General features: G+C 49.9%; 1 protein-coding gene across 3 annotated transcripts in view; it reads left to right on the top strand.

The window, feature by feature from the left end:
* GATA4 (GATA binding protein 4) overlaps positions 1–16202 on the top strand; it is a 79036-nt gene that overhangs the window by 22961 nt on the left and 39873 nt on the right. Inside the window, exons 1-2 of one of the 3 annotated variants that reach the window (XM_044939692.2) lie at positions 3400–3794; positions 7388–8475. In XM_044939692.2, coding sequence (XP_044795627.1) covers positions 7860–8475 — 616 coding nt within the window. In that variant the 5' untranslated portion in view covers positions 3400–3794; positions 7388–7859. Of the gene's footprint in view, positions 1–3399; positions 3795–7387; positions 8476–16202 lie in introns of those variants that run through there. The other 2 variants (XM_025281342.3, XM_044939693.2) reach the window with 2 other exon arrangements.

Here is a 16202-nt window from a genome sequence, read left to right as displayed (position 1 = left end):
AGGGAGAAGGAATCGCCCGCAGCGCGAGGCCCCGCGGGGCAATTGGAGGGCGGTGAGGGGACTCGAGCCGGAAAACGCTTCAGCGCGGGTCCCTTTGCCCGTCTGCCCAGAGTCCTTGTGCACAGACTCGCAGAGTATCGTCCACACCTCGAAGGAATTCGTTACACAGGACGAGGGGTGACTTTTCCGGTCTCCTCCCTGGTTCTCTTTGCGAGTTTCTTGATTAGAAGACTTTGGGGGCCCACTGTTCTTTCCGGCGTCGTTAGTTTTTAGGGCTGGCGGCCGCCGAGGCTGATTTCCGCGGGGTCCCCAACGACTGCACCAGCCAGAACCGAGATTGTGGCACCGCCTTGCGCTCGGCTTAAAGCAAGCCCACTCCGGTCCCACCAGGAAATCCGGAGAACCCCACACGGAGAGACCCTCGCTGGTGTCACTGTGAATCCCATCGTCCACTGCTTATTAACTTCTTTTTTCAGGGAACTAGAGTTCCGATCCCTTTGTCCAACGTGTCCTGCCTACAAACCTGTCTCTAAGGTATGGACCGGCTCAAGTCCCAGAGGTCTTAATGGAGCAAGAAAATGCATCTTATTCTTGTGTCCTGGAGATTTTTTTTTTTAAGCGTAAAGCACATTTTAGTAATTCTTATTTCTCTAAAAATCTCACCACTTGACTCTTCATTAGACCCAGACTCCTAGTAAAAGAGGTCAAAGAATTTCACAGTATTACATTTTCCTTGCAGTCTATGGGAAAGAAAAGCGGAAAGAGGACGTGAATGGGGTTGGGCCATATCCCAGGCCAATTCAGAGCCTTCTCCTTAAAAATAGCCAGGAGTCCGAACCTCCAAGCACAACCGCCCCCTTCCCCCGACCCCCCTTCCTAGCGGCCTCCTGAACGTGGGAGAAGCCTGGGAACTTAGCGGCAGCCGATAAACCTCCTCCAGCCCGCGGGCCAGCGAGGCCTTGAAATGCTCTCTGCTCCTGGCAACGGCGAGCCGGCCCCAGCGGCTCCCGCCTCGCCCAAGGGAGGGAGGGGGCGAGCGAAGGAAGGAGGGAGGGAGCGAGGGAAAAAGAAACACCCTAAAAGAGTGGGCGGCTCGCCAACCACCCTCTGGACTGTCCTTGAGCTGGGCCCTTTGGGAAGAAACTTGGGGCGCTGGGCCCAAAGGTGGGAGCACATAGAATACATCGACACAAAATTCTCGGTCCCAGTAGCCTTCGTAGAAGCAAGGAATCTTTCATGGACTCCTGGGCTTCAGCACACAGGAGAGCCCGGGGGTTGGGGGTTGGGGGTGGTGAGGTGTGGGGGGGGTGTGGGGGTTGGTAAAGGAGGTCTATCGCAGGCCATGCCTGGAGCGGCCCCCTAGTGAATCCCGGCTGCCTCGAAATCAAGCGCTTAGAAAAATCAGGCTCTTCCATCAGGGGTCTCACAACAGCCACATACAGCAGGGACTGCTAAGTGACCCCTCCATTGCACTGGAGACTGGGAGTTGGGGGAGTGGGGCGAGGCCCCCCGCCGGTTACCGGGCTAATGCGACCCTCAGCACGCGCTCTAGCGCCGCGGCCGACCCGGCACTGTGGAGGTAGCCTGCGTGGGAGTGGCCGTGTCCTTGGCTTTGGGGAGGACGCCCAGATGGCCGCTCCGCCAGATGCTAAGCTCCAAGGTCCAGTCTCCAGGTTCATTCCTTTTCGCCCTCTGGGGGTCGCGCGGACGGGAGGCAGCTCTGAGACTTGGGGCATCGCTGGAGCCACAAATTTCCAGGGAGAAGGGAGATGCCGACGCAGCTTCCTGCTCGGCTGAGCTCAGCCTTTCAACTCCTGAGAAAGCCCTCGTAGGCCCCTGACGCAGGCCTTTTTCTTCGTGGCTTTCTCGCTCACTCCAGTGGGAAGGAGGACCCGTTTCAAAGAGCGCAGGGGCCCTGCACCCTTCTCGGCTGCATCTGAAAGTGCGCTGGTCGGAGTGTCCCCGCGAAAGCGCCTTTTCCCAGGTCCAGCCTCGGGGATCCCCAGGACCCTCCTCCGCCCCCACCCCCACCCCTCTTGAGTTCCCAGGCCTGGGATCTGCAGCACCAAACTCTGCCAGGCGCTGGCGAGGAGTTGGGGGAAGCTGGAGAAGGGACCGACACCTAGCACGCCACCCTCAGCTTCCGGGGCGCGAAGGGACCCGGCGGGCAGCAGCCCAGGGAGCGGCGTCGGTTCACCCAGCCAGCTCGCAGCCCTTCCGCCCCTCTGCTGGGCACCTCAGTTTTCTCTCTTTCGCCTGAGCCCCTCTAGATCTCCGCACCTTTCGCTCAGGGAAGAGACTTCCCCGCGCAGCCGCGCTCAGTCCTTCCTCCGGGATTTTCCTGAGAATCCCCACGAGTTGGCCACGATCCCTTTGGGGGTTTCCTTCCAGCCAGCCCCTAATCCTAGCCTGGTTCTCGGCGCTCGGATCGCCCTTGCGCAGGCCGGGAATCCAAGACCGATTACCGACTGCGGAAGCGGGTCTCGCCTAGTACCCTTACGTCGGAGGCGCACAGGTTTCTTGCAGGGAGGTATCCTGGTCCCCTCCCGACCCCTCCAATCTGGCTTGAGAAACCTGCGCTTGGGATAGAAACACGACCTTTGGCGGGTGGGGGGTGTTTAACCGAAAGCTTGAGAGCCACCGGCCGGCTGTTATCTGGAGCTGAAGGCTGCGGTAATCGATGGGTTATTTTTACGCGGTAATAGGGCCCTGTGATTGCTCTATTAACCTTTAGACCTGTCTGAGGGACTCTCCGGCTCGCAGCCCCGCTGCGCTGAGGCCTCTAGGCACTGACGCCGACTCCAAACTCAGGCCTGCCACCCTTCTCGCCCGGCTCGGGGCGGGGTGCTGAGCCCCTGGAAGAGTCATCTCCTCGGAGAAGCCCCGCTGGATTGCTGAGCTCCCCGAGCCCCTGCTAAGTCTCTTAGATTAGTGCGGCGGCGCCGCAGGCTGCAAAGAAAACGGAAAAATCTGAAGGCAGGAGGCCGCAGGGGCCGGGAGCTTCGCCATGAAAGCGTGGACTCTGCATAAACACAAAACTGTAGGCAGGAGCCTCACGGACTCCCTGGGCTACTGCGAAGGTGAAAGGGAGGGCGGGTTAGGTCTCCGCGCTCCGTTTGAGGAGGCCCATCCAAGTTTGGTGTCTCTTCCACTTACCCGGGAGCTTGGACTACGAGGATCCCCACTGCCCACTATCACCCGGAGCCTTGCAGCCAGCCGGGGCACTCCCCGGTGACCTAGTGCCCCACACCCGAGCCAGGGTCGCTCCCAAGAGGTCACCTTCCCCTGATCAGCCCCGCCCCTCGCCCACCGCGTCCCTAGCCTCGGCTGGAACCCGACCACCAGGAGGCGTGTGGAGGAGGGACGAGGTGGAAGGCAGGGGAGGTCTCATTAATAAAGCTGACCCAAGGCAAAACCGCAAAATCGAATCGACCTCAGGCAGGGCGTGAGGTGGGTGAAGCCCCGCGCCCGGGCGGAAGCACTTTGGCGTTTTCCGAGGAGATCCCAGAGTCTGGACTTTGCCTGCTGGGGGAGTTTTTTTGAACAGCCCCGCAGCCCGGCGCCCGGTGGAGGTGCAGCCGCCTCGGCGCACCCCCCGCCCCCTTCCCTTGCACGTGACTCCCGCGGGCCAGTCAACGCCGGCGAGCCGGGAGCAGGGGCCAGGGGCTCCGCGCCGCGAGCCGGGGGACTCCGCGGCGGCCGGCAGGGAGGCTGCGGGAGCTCTGCCGCCGCCTAAGCTGCCGCGGCGCCCGGGGGAGCGCGCGCTGGCCTCCAGGAAGCTCGAGCCCCGGCAGGTACGGCTTTTCCCATCCCTCTCCCGGCTCTTTCTCCCTAGTCGCGGAACCCCGATCTCCTCCGTGCGGGCTTGCCTGGGAGTAGAGAGAGGTAACTAGCGGGTGGAAAGGAGACGTCGGTCATCCCGCGTCCCTAACCTTTCCCAGAGCCGGCTGTCCTTTGGCTTAGCAGTTTCTTTAAAGCTAAGTGAGATTTAGGGGGAAAGTGGAGAGGAATCTTCTATGGGCTTCTGGATTTTTTCTGTGTGAACTTGGACGTTTTTAATCCCCGCCCCTCGTGCGGATTTCCCAGCCCTTGTCTGCACCTCGCAGGACTGGGCCTTGGTGGCAATGATGGCCGTGAGAAATCATCCTGACCAACTGACCCGGGACCGGCCGCCCAGCGGCTCGAACACGGAGAGACTCAGACGGAGGACTGTCGCCCATGGGCGACAGAGTGGCGGTGGGAGGCGGCGCAGCTGGGCCTCAGGGCCCCGGGGAGGCGCTCAGAAGTCGGCAATGGCTGCTGAGCGCCCGCTCTTTTTATGCCTCCCAGTCTTCCCATCCGGGGTCCAGGGAACTAAACGCCCCTCACGCATCTAGCAACCCCACCCACCCACAGTGCTTCTGGATGAGATTAGCTGGGGTTGGGGGCGGGCGGTAGGGAAGGGCGGGAACCCGGTGTAGAGCGGTGATGTCCCTCAACTGGCCAGGGCTAGCTACCCCGTCCACGAAATTCTGTCGCTTGACCTTGGGCTGGGGGGTGATCTAGGGGATCAGAGGATGCCCAAGTGGTGAGCTGCCACCAGGCTGAGAGAACGAGGGGCCTTGGGGTTGGTCTCAGAGGGTGGGGAGGGACCCAGGGCTCGTGGGAGTCCGGGCCAGCGCTGCCGGGAAGGTTGGGGAAGCGCCTCGGGGAAGTATTTCCTGTGTTTCTCAGAAAAGGAACTGCAGCCTAGAGCAGGTTAGAGGCTTTAAAAGAGAGAAAGTTTTTATTAGGGTGACGGGGTGGTTCCCACCCACCCTACCCCCCCACTTCTGGATCTCCACGTCCCCCTCAGCGATCAGGTTCATTATTGCCAGCTAGTGTGTGCGTTCGGGTGTGACAGTTTTCTAGGCAGCAGGCCGCGGGGGAAGGCGCCAGCAGAACCGAAGGAGCAGGAGTGACTGTAAATGGAGGAGAATGTTAGGGCGCTCTCCATCCTCCCCGCTGGCAGAATTTATCAGAAAAGGGCTGTGCGCTAACTCAGTAAGGAAAAAAAGCATTCCTGTCCGGCCTGTGAATCGGGGGTGAACTGGGATGAGTGATCAGGAGGAGAGGGAAAACTGGGCGCAAGCCTGAATCTCCAGAGGCCAGACCTTTTCTGCCATTCTCAGGAGTTCTGTCTGTATCTTCTCTGGGTGGCCTGCGTCGGAGTCTCAATTACAGAAACAAGCAACAGTCTTTTAAAGGGAGCAGTTAATTTCTTGTCTTAACAGAAAGGTCTATGGTGGTATTTTCTCCACCTTCTATTGTTCAGTTATCCAACTCTTAGGTAATGTATCAGCCATTTTAAAAAGGCAGAGAATGCAGTAAAGACAAATGTTAGACTTATGGCATTTTCAGCGTTTACATTTTAAAGCTTGTTAAGTTAGCATCTGTGTGTATATTGGAAATTGGATTACAAAATTATAAATCTTCCTTTCCTGCAGCTATGTGAGAAAAGAAATATATAACGTTTGTTTTAGAACTGAGGGGGGTATTCCAGAAAATTCAATGAAATAGGTCAACTATTGGATTTTAAAATTAAATATGAATATTTTATTAAGGTAAACCTGTGTAATTTACTTATTGAAGCCTAGGTATTCCTTTAGGTATTAATTTTTTGTGTTCATTTTTGAAGGGGAAAATTGATTTCAGGTCAAATTTTTTAATATCCATCCTCTAACTAAACTTCTTATTGGAAGGAAATGTTCACAAACCAATAATTTATCAGAGTTTTGAAAGCAAATAATAAACCACTTAAGAGTTAACATATGACTATATAATATAGTGGTATCCCATTATTATTAGTAATGTTATTAATGATGATGAAAAGCATTATATATTATATTAGAAATTCCGTTTCCAGAACTTTTACTGGAATAAAGATGACCATTTATTATAGTACATAATACATCGGAAGCACTTTCTTTTGATACATTAGAAATTTTTAATAGTAATAATAGCCAAGTATATAGAATTTATAATCCTCACAGTGACCCTACAAGATAATTACCTTTAATATTTGAATTTTTGCAAATGAAGAAACTGAAGCATGGGGGTTAAGTAATGTGTCTACAGTCATACAGTCATACAGTGGCAGAGCCTGGATTTAGTACATAATTCAGTTAATAACTCTGTAAGTTTGCTATTGCAATAAAAAAAATTGTTACGAGTACCTGAATTTTCTTAAGGAGAAAAGTGGGCACGGACTGGACAAACTTAAACTCTGGAGTCCTTCAGATTTTGTCCCCCACCTCTTTTAATTGTACTTTGATCTTAGAGGAGTTTTAAAACTTTTGGATGCTTCAGTTCTGTCTTTTGTAAAATGATGAGAGAAACTTCTGCTTAGTGGAATTGTAAAGAAAATGACCTGGAACCAAGCAGGTGCTTCAGAACATAGCATGCTTGGTTTTTATCAGAAAAATTGCCTGGTGAAATCAAACACAGGATGCAAGGAAACAATCAAGTCCTACAAACTGTTTCTGTCCCCCAAGCAGTCTCATTGGTGTTCTGATTCCATACGTGGCTGGACCTGTGATTCCATGTGCAAAATCCACTCAATGAATTGGAGAGCCAGTGAGTTCTATAGTTCTGTAAACTGATTGTACATTTCTCTCACTTTTCTCATCTTAATATCCAGTCTGCAAAATCTCCAAAATAAAACTATTTGTAAGAAACATGTATCTTGTCTAATTTGATGTCCACATTGTATAGTTGTATAGATAAGAGTTCACAAACCTTTTCACTGAGATTTACCAGACGCTGTGTTCATTTATAAATATTTAGAATCTGCCTCTAGTTTAAAAGCAAAAAAAAAAAAAAACAAAAACAAAAAAAAACCCAAACAAACAAAAAAGATTGCAAACAAAATTTTCTTAGGTTGCTGGGTTTTTTATTTTATAAAGTTTGTCCTTGTCTTCCACGGGCAATCTAAAGTTCTTTCAGTCAGGATCAGTTGGGGATAGGTGGGGGAGAAAGGAGTTGGGGAGAGATTTCTTAGATTTCTAGGCTCTTCGTGGAAACCCGAAACCCTTGGTCTTTTAAAATACTGTGACAAGAATATGCTAGAAATAAGGTAAAATAAAAGTCCTTCCTGACAAGCAATGCAAAAAAGAAAAACTCTGATCGAGATCACAACCAGTACTTTACACGTCCAATAACTGCAGAGCCCTACGTCTCTAAGGCGCCCCTCCCCGAGGCTGCCTTGCAGCAGTCACACCCCACGGGCCTCTGCAGATCAGCTTTCCGAGGAGCTGGGCCCCTGAGAGTGGTGATTTTGTTTGTAGGGCGAGAGAAGCAACCAAGCTTAGGGGAAATAGGCCCTGAAAGCACTGGATGACCTTGTTTCCCCCTGTCGTTCCCTCTTTAGACGCGGCTACGTCTCGGAGGAAAGGAGCCGGCCCGGGCCTCAGCCTTGGAGCCAGCCTACCGCACCCTGTGCCCCAGGCCGGGGTGTTCTGACGACCGGCTGGCCCGCGTCACCCTGCAGGAGCTCCGCGCCCCGGCGCCATCCCGCGCCTTCGGATCCTCTAGGACCTTTAGTGGACTCGCCCCCCACCCCTCAACTCCACCACCAAGGGGAACAACCACAAATTCAATTTGGGATTTTCCTGAGTAAACCAGAACCTCAGTCTTTTTGCTCAACGCTGGATTTAATATGTATATATTTTTGAAGGATTTGTGTTTTTTTTTTTAACCTTTGATTTTTGATCTTCGGGTTTTTTGACAGCCCCTCCCCTGTACGTTATTCGTTTTTTGTTTTTAATTTTTGTGTTACTATTTTCTCTCTCCGCGTTACTCCTTGGCCCGAGGACTCGGACGCTGCGAGCGCGCGCGGGGCGATGTACCAGAGCCTGGCCATGGCCGCCAACCACGGCCCCCCTCCCGGGCCCTACGAGGCGGGCGGCCCGGGTGCCTTCATGCACGGCGCGGGCGCCGCGTCCTCGCCTGTCTACGTGCCCACGCCGCGGGTGCCCTCCTCGGTGCTCGGCCTGTCCTACCTCCAGGGCGGAGGCGGGGGCGCGGCCTCCGGGGCTGCCTCGGGCGGCAGCTCGGGAGCCGCGCCGTCGGGAGCGGGGCCCGGGACGCAGCAGGGCAGCCCAGGCTGGAGCCAGGCGGGACCCGAGGGAGCCGCCTACACCCCGCCGCCCGTGTCGCCGCGCTTCTCCTTCCCGGGCACCACTGGGTCCCTGGCTGCCGCCGCCGCCGCCGCCGCGGCCCGGGAAGCCGCGGCCTACAGCAGTGGCGGCGGGGCTGCCGGCGCAGGCCTGGCGGGCCGCGAGCAGTACGGGCGAGCCGGCTTCGCGGGCTCCTACTCCAGCCCCTATCCCGCCTACATGGCCGACGTGGGCGCGTCCTGGGCCGCGGCCGCCGCCGCCTCCGCCGGACCCTTCGACAGCCCAGTCCTGCACAGCCTGCCCGGCCGAGCCAACCCCGCCGCGCGACACCCTAATCTCGGTGAGTGCTGCATGCCGCGCGAGTACCCGGGGCCGGAACAGAAGCAGCCCTGAGCCCTGTTTGGGGCATTTAATTTTTCACAAATATATGGGGGTGGGGCCAGAAGGTAGAAGTTATGCGTGAATTTCCAAGGAAAGCAAACTGGGATACCGAGCCAGGCGGCCAGGGTGATGATGGCGGTGAAGGTCACAGCTCCAGGGAGCCCAGATTCAGTGAGATTGGGCCTGCCCTCTACATCCTTTCCTGAGCGGGAGAGACGACTGCAGGATGGCAGGGGCTGGGGGAGCCCTCCGCGCGGCCCCAGACGTAGGATGTGTCTGGGCCGCCGTGCACCCAGGCAGCGCCCATTTTTGGGTGACTGGGGAGGCCACCGGGCGCCCCTAGTGTACAGCGCCGAGACCACGGGGTTTCTGCTCCCACCGCCTCTCAGTCCTCCGCAGGGTACTCATTCCATGGTTTGGGCCTAACATCTTATGGCTCCATATGGCGGCTCAGTTGGAGGATCCCTCTGGGCCGTAGATTTTCCTGTTGAGTATTTCACACCGGGAACAAATGAGGGACCCTAGCGATGGAGAGGGCTTCCCTGGTGGCTCAGACAGTAAAGAATCCGCCTGCAATGAGGAAGACCTGGGTTCGATCCCTGGGTTGGGAAGATACCCTGCAGGAGGGCATGGCAAGCCACTTCAGTATTCTTGCCTGGAGAACCCTCATGGACAGAGGAGCCTGGCGGGCTACAGTCCATGGGGTCCTAAAGAGTCAGACAGGACTGAGCGACTAAGCACAGCAATGGAGATGGGTTGAATTGGGACCAGTGCCAGGGGTGTGTCTCTGGGTCGTATCTCAGGGCCGGAGCGTATTGTGACCTTGGCTGGTCGGCCAGACCGAGGTGCCCAGGGCTGCGTTAGAAGCACTCCCCAGGTGGGTGTCCTGGCACACAGGGAGCTAGGCATAGGAAGTCCTGGCACACGGGTGCTTCTTTATAATGCCCACCTGTGGAGACTGTGACGCAGGTCCACGTGTTCAGCCTCCTCCTGTCCCTAGCGCTGGGGTTAGAAGTTATCATTGTAACAGGCAGAATGTTATAGTTCCTTTGAATGTCAGACCTGAGAAGGACAGCATGCGTGTACCCCTTGGCCGGATTTACAGATGAACAAAATGAAGTCCCAGGAAGGGCTTCCGTGCTGAGAGGAAAAGGAAGTGGCACCACAAATTCAGAATTCGAATGTCCTTTGGTCCTGTGGAGTTTCAGGAAAGGACAGAATCGGGTTTGGATGGAAGTGGCTTTGAGGAGGAGGGGAAGCCCAGACTTGAGAAATAAAGTTAACATTTATTGACTGCCTACTAAGTGCTAAATCCTTTCGCATTTGTTCTCACTTTGAAGAGGAGAGCTTTGTCCCTCCCTGGTTTCCAGTCTTGGGCTGGCTCCAAGAAGGATCCTGGCTTTGAAGGTTTTTAAATTAGTCTCTGACCCTGGGTGGCCTGGGAAGGTCCTTAGGGGTGTCGGACCAAATACACATCTTAGGTAAACTGATTAACTGTGCATGTGGCGCCCAGTTTCCCCCTCCCCCTCTTGGGGGAGCCAGATGGCACCCCCCCCCATCCCCAGGGAGGAGGACCCTCTCCCCCAGGCTGCTAGCCTCTGGGAGGACCTTGAGAGATAGCTGGACAGCATCTCCATACAATGGCAGTTGGAGGTGGGAGTACTAGGGGTGGGGCCCTCAGGCCTCCCATTCTTGGAACTCTCCTGAGTTCTCTCTAGAACTCACTCTAGAACTTCCATTTTAAAATAGGAATGGTTCACAGAGTTTTACTTCTTTTAACTTGGGAGTGGGCTGGAGAGATTGCTTCCTTAACTCCTGTAATCTTGGACTCAGAATTTGGTGTTAGAGGAAGAAAGAGAAGTCTGAAATCCAAAGATGGGGGACAGTTTGTGGTCATGAGAGTTACAGTCGCAGCAATGTTAAAAGAAAACAAAAGTACCGTTTGAGAAGTGCACTCAGGGAGTATTTAGATTAAAAAACATAACCCCTACCAAGCAGGAGGGTATTGGAGTCAGTAAAGTTTCCTGCATTCCAGTGTCAGCAAGCTGACCTTTAAGGATGGCATCCTTGCTGAGACGCGTGCTCTGTTCTGTGTCCTCCTGGTTCAGCAAGTCCCACCTGAAGACAGCCGTTGGGCCTGGCCAAGCCGTTGGATTTTCTCTTCTGTGCACAGCCAAGTGTTTTAAGTGGTCAAGTTACGAAAGGTTCCATGTTATCTATGTGAGGGGAGGAGGCATGTTGAATTTGTTGGCATTCACATCTCCAGTATGTTCTCCAGTGGCACTTATATCAAAGCCAGTTAAAAGCAGCATATGTACATGTGCTTTTTATATGTTCCTCCCATCACATGAGCCCTCTTGTAAATGCCTCGTAGCTTTATCAAGGACCATCACTGGCATGTTAACTGATGCTGAGTGGTAGAAGGATGAAGACTGATTCTATATTTTTTGAGAGCTTGCTGTGTGGAATGAATACCAGGTCCTAAGACCCACTGAAGGGCTTCCCTGGTAGCCCAGCCACAAAGAACCTGTCTGCCAATGAAGGAGATACAGGTTCAATCCCTGGGTGGAAAAGATCCCGTGGAGAAGGGAATGGCAACCCACTCCAGTATTCTCGCCGGGGAAATCCAATGGACAGAGGACCCCGGTGGACAACAGCAACGCCTAAGACCCAGTACGGTGTGGGGGTGTGGCAAAAGCAAACCTAGATCCAGGTGCCCCTGTGATCTTGGGCAAGTTACTTACCTCTCTAAGTCTCCTCTCTTTTTCTGTAAAATGAGATGATTGTAACTACTTTTAATGTTGTCTTAAAGTAGAAAAATACTGTAATGTTTGTGAAGTACTTGGCTCTGGCATCTCAGAAATGATGGCTATTTTATTAAACAGTCACTCGCTATCATGCAGAGTGACCAGTTCTGATTTTCTAAAGACTGGGGTTTTTTTTTTTAGGATTGGTAATGTTTCATGCTAAACCTAGGCGAGGCCTCCACAAATGGGGATGGTTGATCACCCTAAAGACACAAGAAGGCCAGTAAGTGACTCAGCAGGGAGCTATGGCCATGAACTGATAGCAGAGGAGAGATGACAGACGTGTGCCTCCCTTCTGTCTAGGAACCTGGAAGCCTTCACCAGGGTGGTACTGTCTGCACTTGGCACTGAAGGGTAAATAGAACTTTACCAGGAGAAGTGCCTGCAATTTGAAAAAAAAAAAAGATTAAGAAAACATATGCCCTCATCTACAAGTCACATAGCCTGGTACCATGAAATAATACAACCCAGTTTGGTTTTTGTTTAAATAATATATTTGTCACTATAGGTAAAACCACACAGACTAACTCACCCTTCACTCAGAAACTGTTTTTAATTTCAGTGAGGAGAAAGAAGCAAATACTTTTATTTTCTATGAAGTATTAAGCATTAATATTAACAATAGTTCACATCTTGCCAGAGTTCTTTTTTTTTTTTTTTTGGTTATTGGAATAAGGGAAAACCCAAAGTAATAAAAGCAAACAAGGGCCTTTGTAGAGCTCTGGACTTCAGGTGGACGGAATTACTCTGCCTTGACTGCAATGTATATAAACGTTAATTCATTCCAAGTTCAATATGTGCGTGACACACCATTGAGTTCGTGAATTAGGCTGCACTAATGGAATTATGTGACCTTACTGAGGCCAGGTACAGAATGTCACTCATGTTTAAGTGCCTGGCAGAGGCTGGGCACTTAGCAAATATTTCAGTGGAAATCCAAGAGGGAGTTGCCGCAGTCCTCTGCCCAGGACAAACCACACACTTGGGCTGCTGAAGAGGCCAACTGGAGAGCCATGGGGAGGAGTAAGTCAGGTGGGAGAGGGTTCCAGAAACCCTGGGAAACCACTGGAACAGTTTTGAGTGAAGAAGTCACAGGGTGGGTAAGAGAAGATAAGAGAGAGAGAGGGACTGTGTACAGACATCTAAAATGCAAGAGTCTATGGCCTTTAAGAACTTCTCTGGTGGTCCAGTGGTTCAGACTCTGAACTTCCACTGCAGAGGGCATAGGTTTGATCCCTGGTCGGGGAATAAGATCCCACACGCCACACAACATGGCCAAAAGGTTTAAAACAAAAAATCTGTGGCCTTTAAACGTGTTGCTCTATGTGAGCAGATACTAGGCTTGAGAAGAACACTTTCAGACATGGGACTGTAGTTGTTGAAATGGAATGTGGGCGCTGAAAGTTCTTAAGGATGCACAGCATGACCATCTGCCAATGGAGCTGTGTTCAAGGGCTCGGGTCCACGTAGGTGTGCCTGTGAGTTAGCTATGCAGGATGATATAGCTGTCCCCTTGTGGAGAACACAGCTGTTACGTAGGCATATCCATTTGTCAGAACTCATGGACAGGTACTAATAGAATGGGAGCATTGAGAATTCCCTGGTGGTCCAGTGGTTAGAACCCCATACTTGCACTGCCAGAGTGTGGCTTCAGTCCCTGGTCGGGGAACTACGATCCTGCAAGCTGTGAGGCCTTGGATGAAAAATTAAATAAAATGGGAGTATATAAAATAAACAAAATTGCCAAAAATAAATAAAAGGGAGTATATAAAATAAACAAAATTGCCAAAAATAAATAAAATGGGAGTATTTTATTGTGTGTACATTACACCACAATAAAGTTGATTTTTTTAACCAATTAATGCTTGTAAATACTTAAGGCTGAAAAGGAAACTGGAAATTATATGTAAATATATCTTAAAGAAAATAACATTGTGATAGATGTTACTGGAAAGCTATGGAAATATATTTTATGATGAAATAATTCTTTTGTGTAATAGAAAAACAAGGGATTATATTTTTAAAGGATCTCAACAATTTAGAATCATTTTAAGGGTTGATTAAAAAAAATAACAATACAACAAAATGCACGTATAACAGTGTTAACCAGAGGTTTCTTTGAAAGCTTTGTCGTATTCGCTGTATTCTAAGAGTTTGTTCATGGTGTAGGTTGGTGAGTTCCACAAACCTACACCATAAACAAACTTTTAGAATCTTTTGGTAACTGCTTATCAACAAAGCCAGTTACTTTCTGAGCCAGTTCATTTATGTAGGGAACTTTGTAAGATAGACTCGTGAGTAGCTTGTTTGGCTAGAGAATGATTCGTCAGTCTTTGAGAAACCAAAGTTGTTTAACTTTCCGGTTACCACCCCAAGTAGGTCAGTCAGAGCTGGGGCTGGACTATGGTGCTGGCTTGAGAACCAATTAAATGGGGAAGGTGTGTGGGGGGAGCCAGGGGTGTGTCGCTGCTTCTAGTAACATTTGTCACCTGCCCAATTGTGTCCCATCGAAAGGTCAAGCCACATTTGCTAGGTACTTTCTAAGCACTCAGGTAGAATGATGCACGGGAGATGGCTTTAGATAACACTTTCTTTGGTATCCCTCCCTATTTTTTTTTTTTTTTTTTTTACCTTAAATGAGCTAAGAAAACAAACATACTCTGAGATGGGGAAACAGGAACTCTGATACCTGTGGATGGAAGTGAAAATTGGTACAACCTTTGTGGAGAGCCCTTTGTGATGTCTGACAAATTACAAAACTGATACCCTTGACCTGGAAATTTAACTTCTAGGAATTGATTCTGCAAATATAAGGGCCTATGTTAGTTGCAGCACTGTTTGTCATTGGAAATAATTATTCCAACCAAAATTGGAAATAATCTAAATGTGCATTATTAGGTGACTGCCTACATATGGTGCATACAAACAATAGGATATCTTGTCAGCGTAAAAAGTTAGGAAGTTAAAAAAAAATTAACACTGTTTAGAAAAAAAAATAATTGATATTCTTTGAATATGCAAAAAGCTCTCCAGAAAAAGTTAGAACGTTCATTATGCAATGAACTTAGAATAAGCTTGGAATCCTCTCCAAGACGTTTATAAGTGCAGAATGTGTGTGTTTTTGATTTTTTTAAAAAAAGGACAAGAAAAGATTATGTACGTTTGAAAATGTTTAATTTTTCTGTGGAACTATTCACAAGGAATTTGTAACAATGCTTGCCCGATGGGATGGGATGGGGTGGGGTGAGGGGAAAAGGACTTTCACCATATATGCTTGGGAACTTTTGAGTTTTTAACCATCTTAACTGTTTTTCATTGTCATTTTTCTGCTTCTTTATTAACCCATTAAATAACAAGAAAATACATTTAACATCCAGGGAGGTTAAAGTGAAAGTTTATTTGTTTTGTTTTTTACCATCTTGTTGTTGTTCAGTGGCTAAGTCACATCTCTTTTTGACACCATGGACTACAGCACACCAGGCTCCTCTATCCTCCACTATCTCCCCAAATTTGCTCAAATTCATGTGCATTGAGTCGGTGATGCTATCTAACCATCTCATCCTCTGTCGCCCTTTCTCCTCATGCCCTCAGTCTTTCCCAGCATCAGGGTCTTTTCCAATGAGTCGGCTCTTCACATCAGGTGGTCAAAGTATTGGAGCTTCAGCTTCAGCAACAGTCCTTCCAATGAATATTCAGAGTTGATTTCCTTTACCATCTGAACCATTTTTAAGTGTACAGTTCAGCAGTGTTGTGTGTGAATGCTCAGTCATGTCCAACTCTTTGTGACCCCATGGACTTCAACCCACCAGGCAGGAATACTAGAGTGAATTGCCATTTCTTCCTCCAGGGGATCTTCAGAACCCAGGCATTGAACCCGCATCTCCTACATTGACGGGCGGATTCTTTACCACTGAGCCACCTGGAAAGCCTAAGTTGTTTTTAGATTGTTGTAAAACAGATTTTCAGAATTTTTTTTGTCTTGCAAAACTGAAACTCTATACCCATTAAACAGCAACTCCAAATTTCAAACTCCCTACCAGCCCTTGGTCACTGCCTTTCTGTTTCCATGATTTTGACTACTTTAGATCCCTCGTGTAAGTGGAAATCAAACAGTATTCATCTTTGTGTGACTGGCTGATTTCACTTATGGTCTTCCTGGTGGCTCAGCGGTAAAGAATCCACCTGTAATGCAGGAGATGCGGGTTTGATCCCTGGAGAAGGGAATGGCTACCCACTCCAGTATTCTTGCCTGGAAAATCCCATGGCAGGTTACAGAATCCATGGGATCACAAAGAGCTGAACCCTGAGTAACTAACAACAACAAGGGAATGTCCTTCAGTTTCACCCACATTGTAGCCTGTGATATAATTTCCTTTCTTTTTAACGCTGAACAACATTCCATTGTATGTACTATGTTTTGTTTTTCATCTGTCAGGGACACAAGTTGTCTCCTCCTCTTGACTGGTGAATACTGCTGCTGTGGATATGGGTATACATGTGGAACCTTTTTACTTTTGAGTCATATAACTATATTACCAGTTTAAAAAAGCATGAAACCGGTTAAAATTTTAAAGACACATAAGTATTCATTAATTAACTTCCTGAAAGTCTCCCTTCTTTCAAAAAAAATAGGGTTCTATATTTAGAGTTTATGGATGCACAGGAAAAGCACTTTAAAACATAAATTGTTGTTTATTGAATGTGGCTTTTGATTTTTGCTTATCCAACAGGTGATTGCTTTACTGAGGGGTCCAAAAACCCTTATCCAACCCTCAGTAATGTCTTCTGGAAGCAGATCTCAGTCCGCAATTGTCAGATGCCACTCCCCGCCCCCCACAACTGACATGACTTCCTAAGATGCCCTCAATTGGTGCATACA

This window comes from Bubalus bubalis, chromosome 3, assembly GCF_019923935.1.
Source record: "Bubalus bubalis isolate 160015118507 breed Murrah chromosome 3, NDDB_SH_1, whole genome shotgun sequence".
Taxonomy (NCBI): Eukaryota; Metazoa; Chordata; class Mammalia; order Artiodactyla; family Bovidae; genus Bubalus; species Bubalus bubalis.
This window is presented reverse-complemented; position numbering and strand designations above follow the sequence as displayed.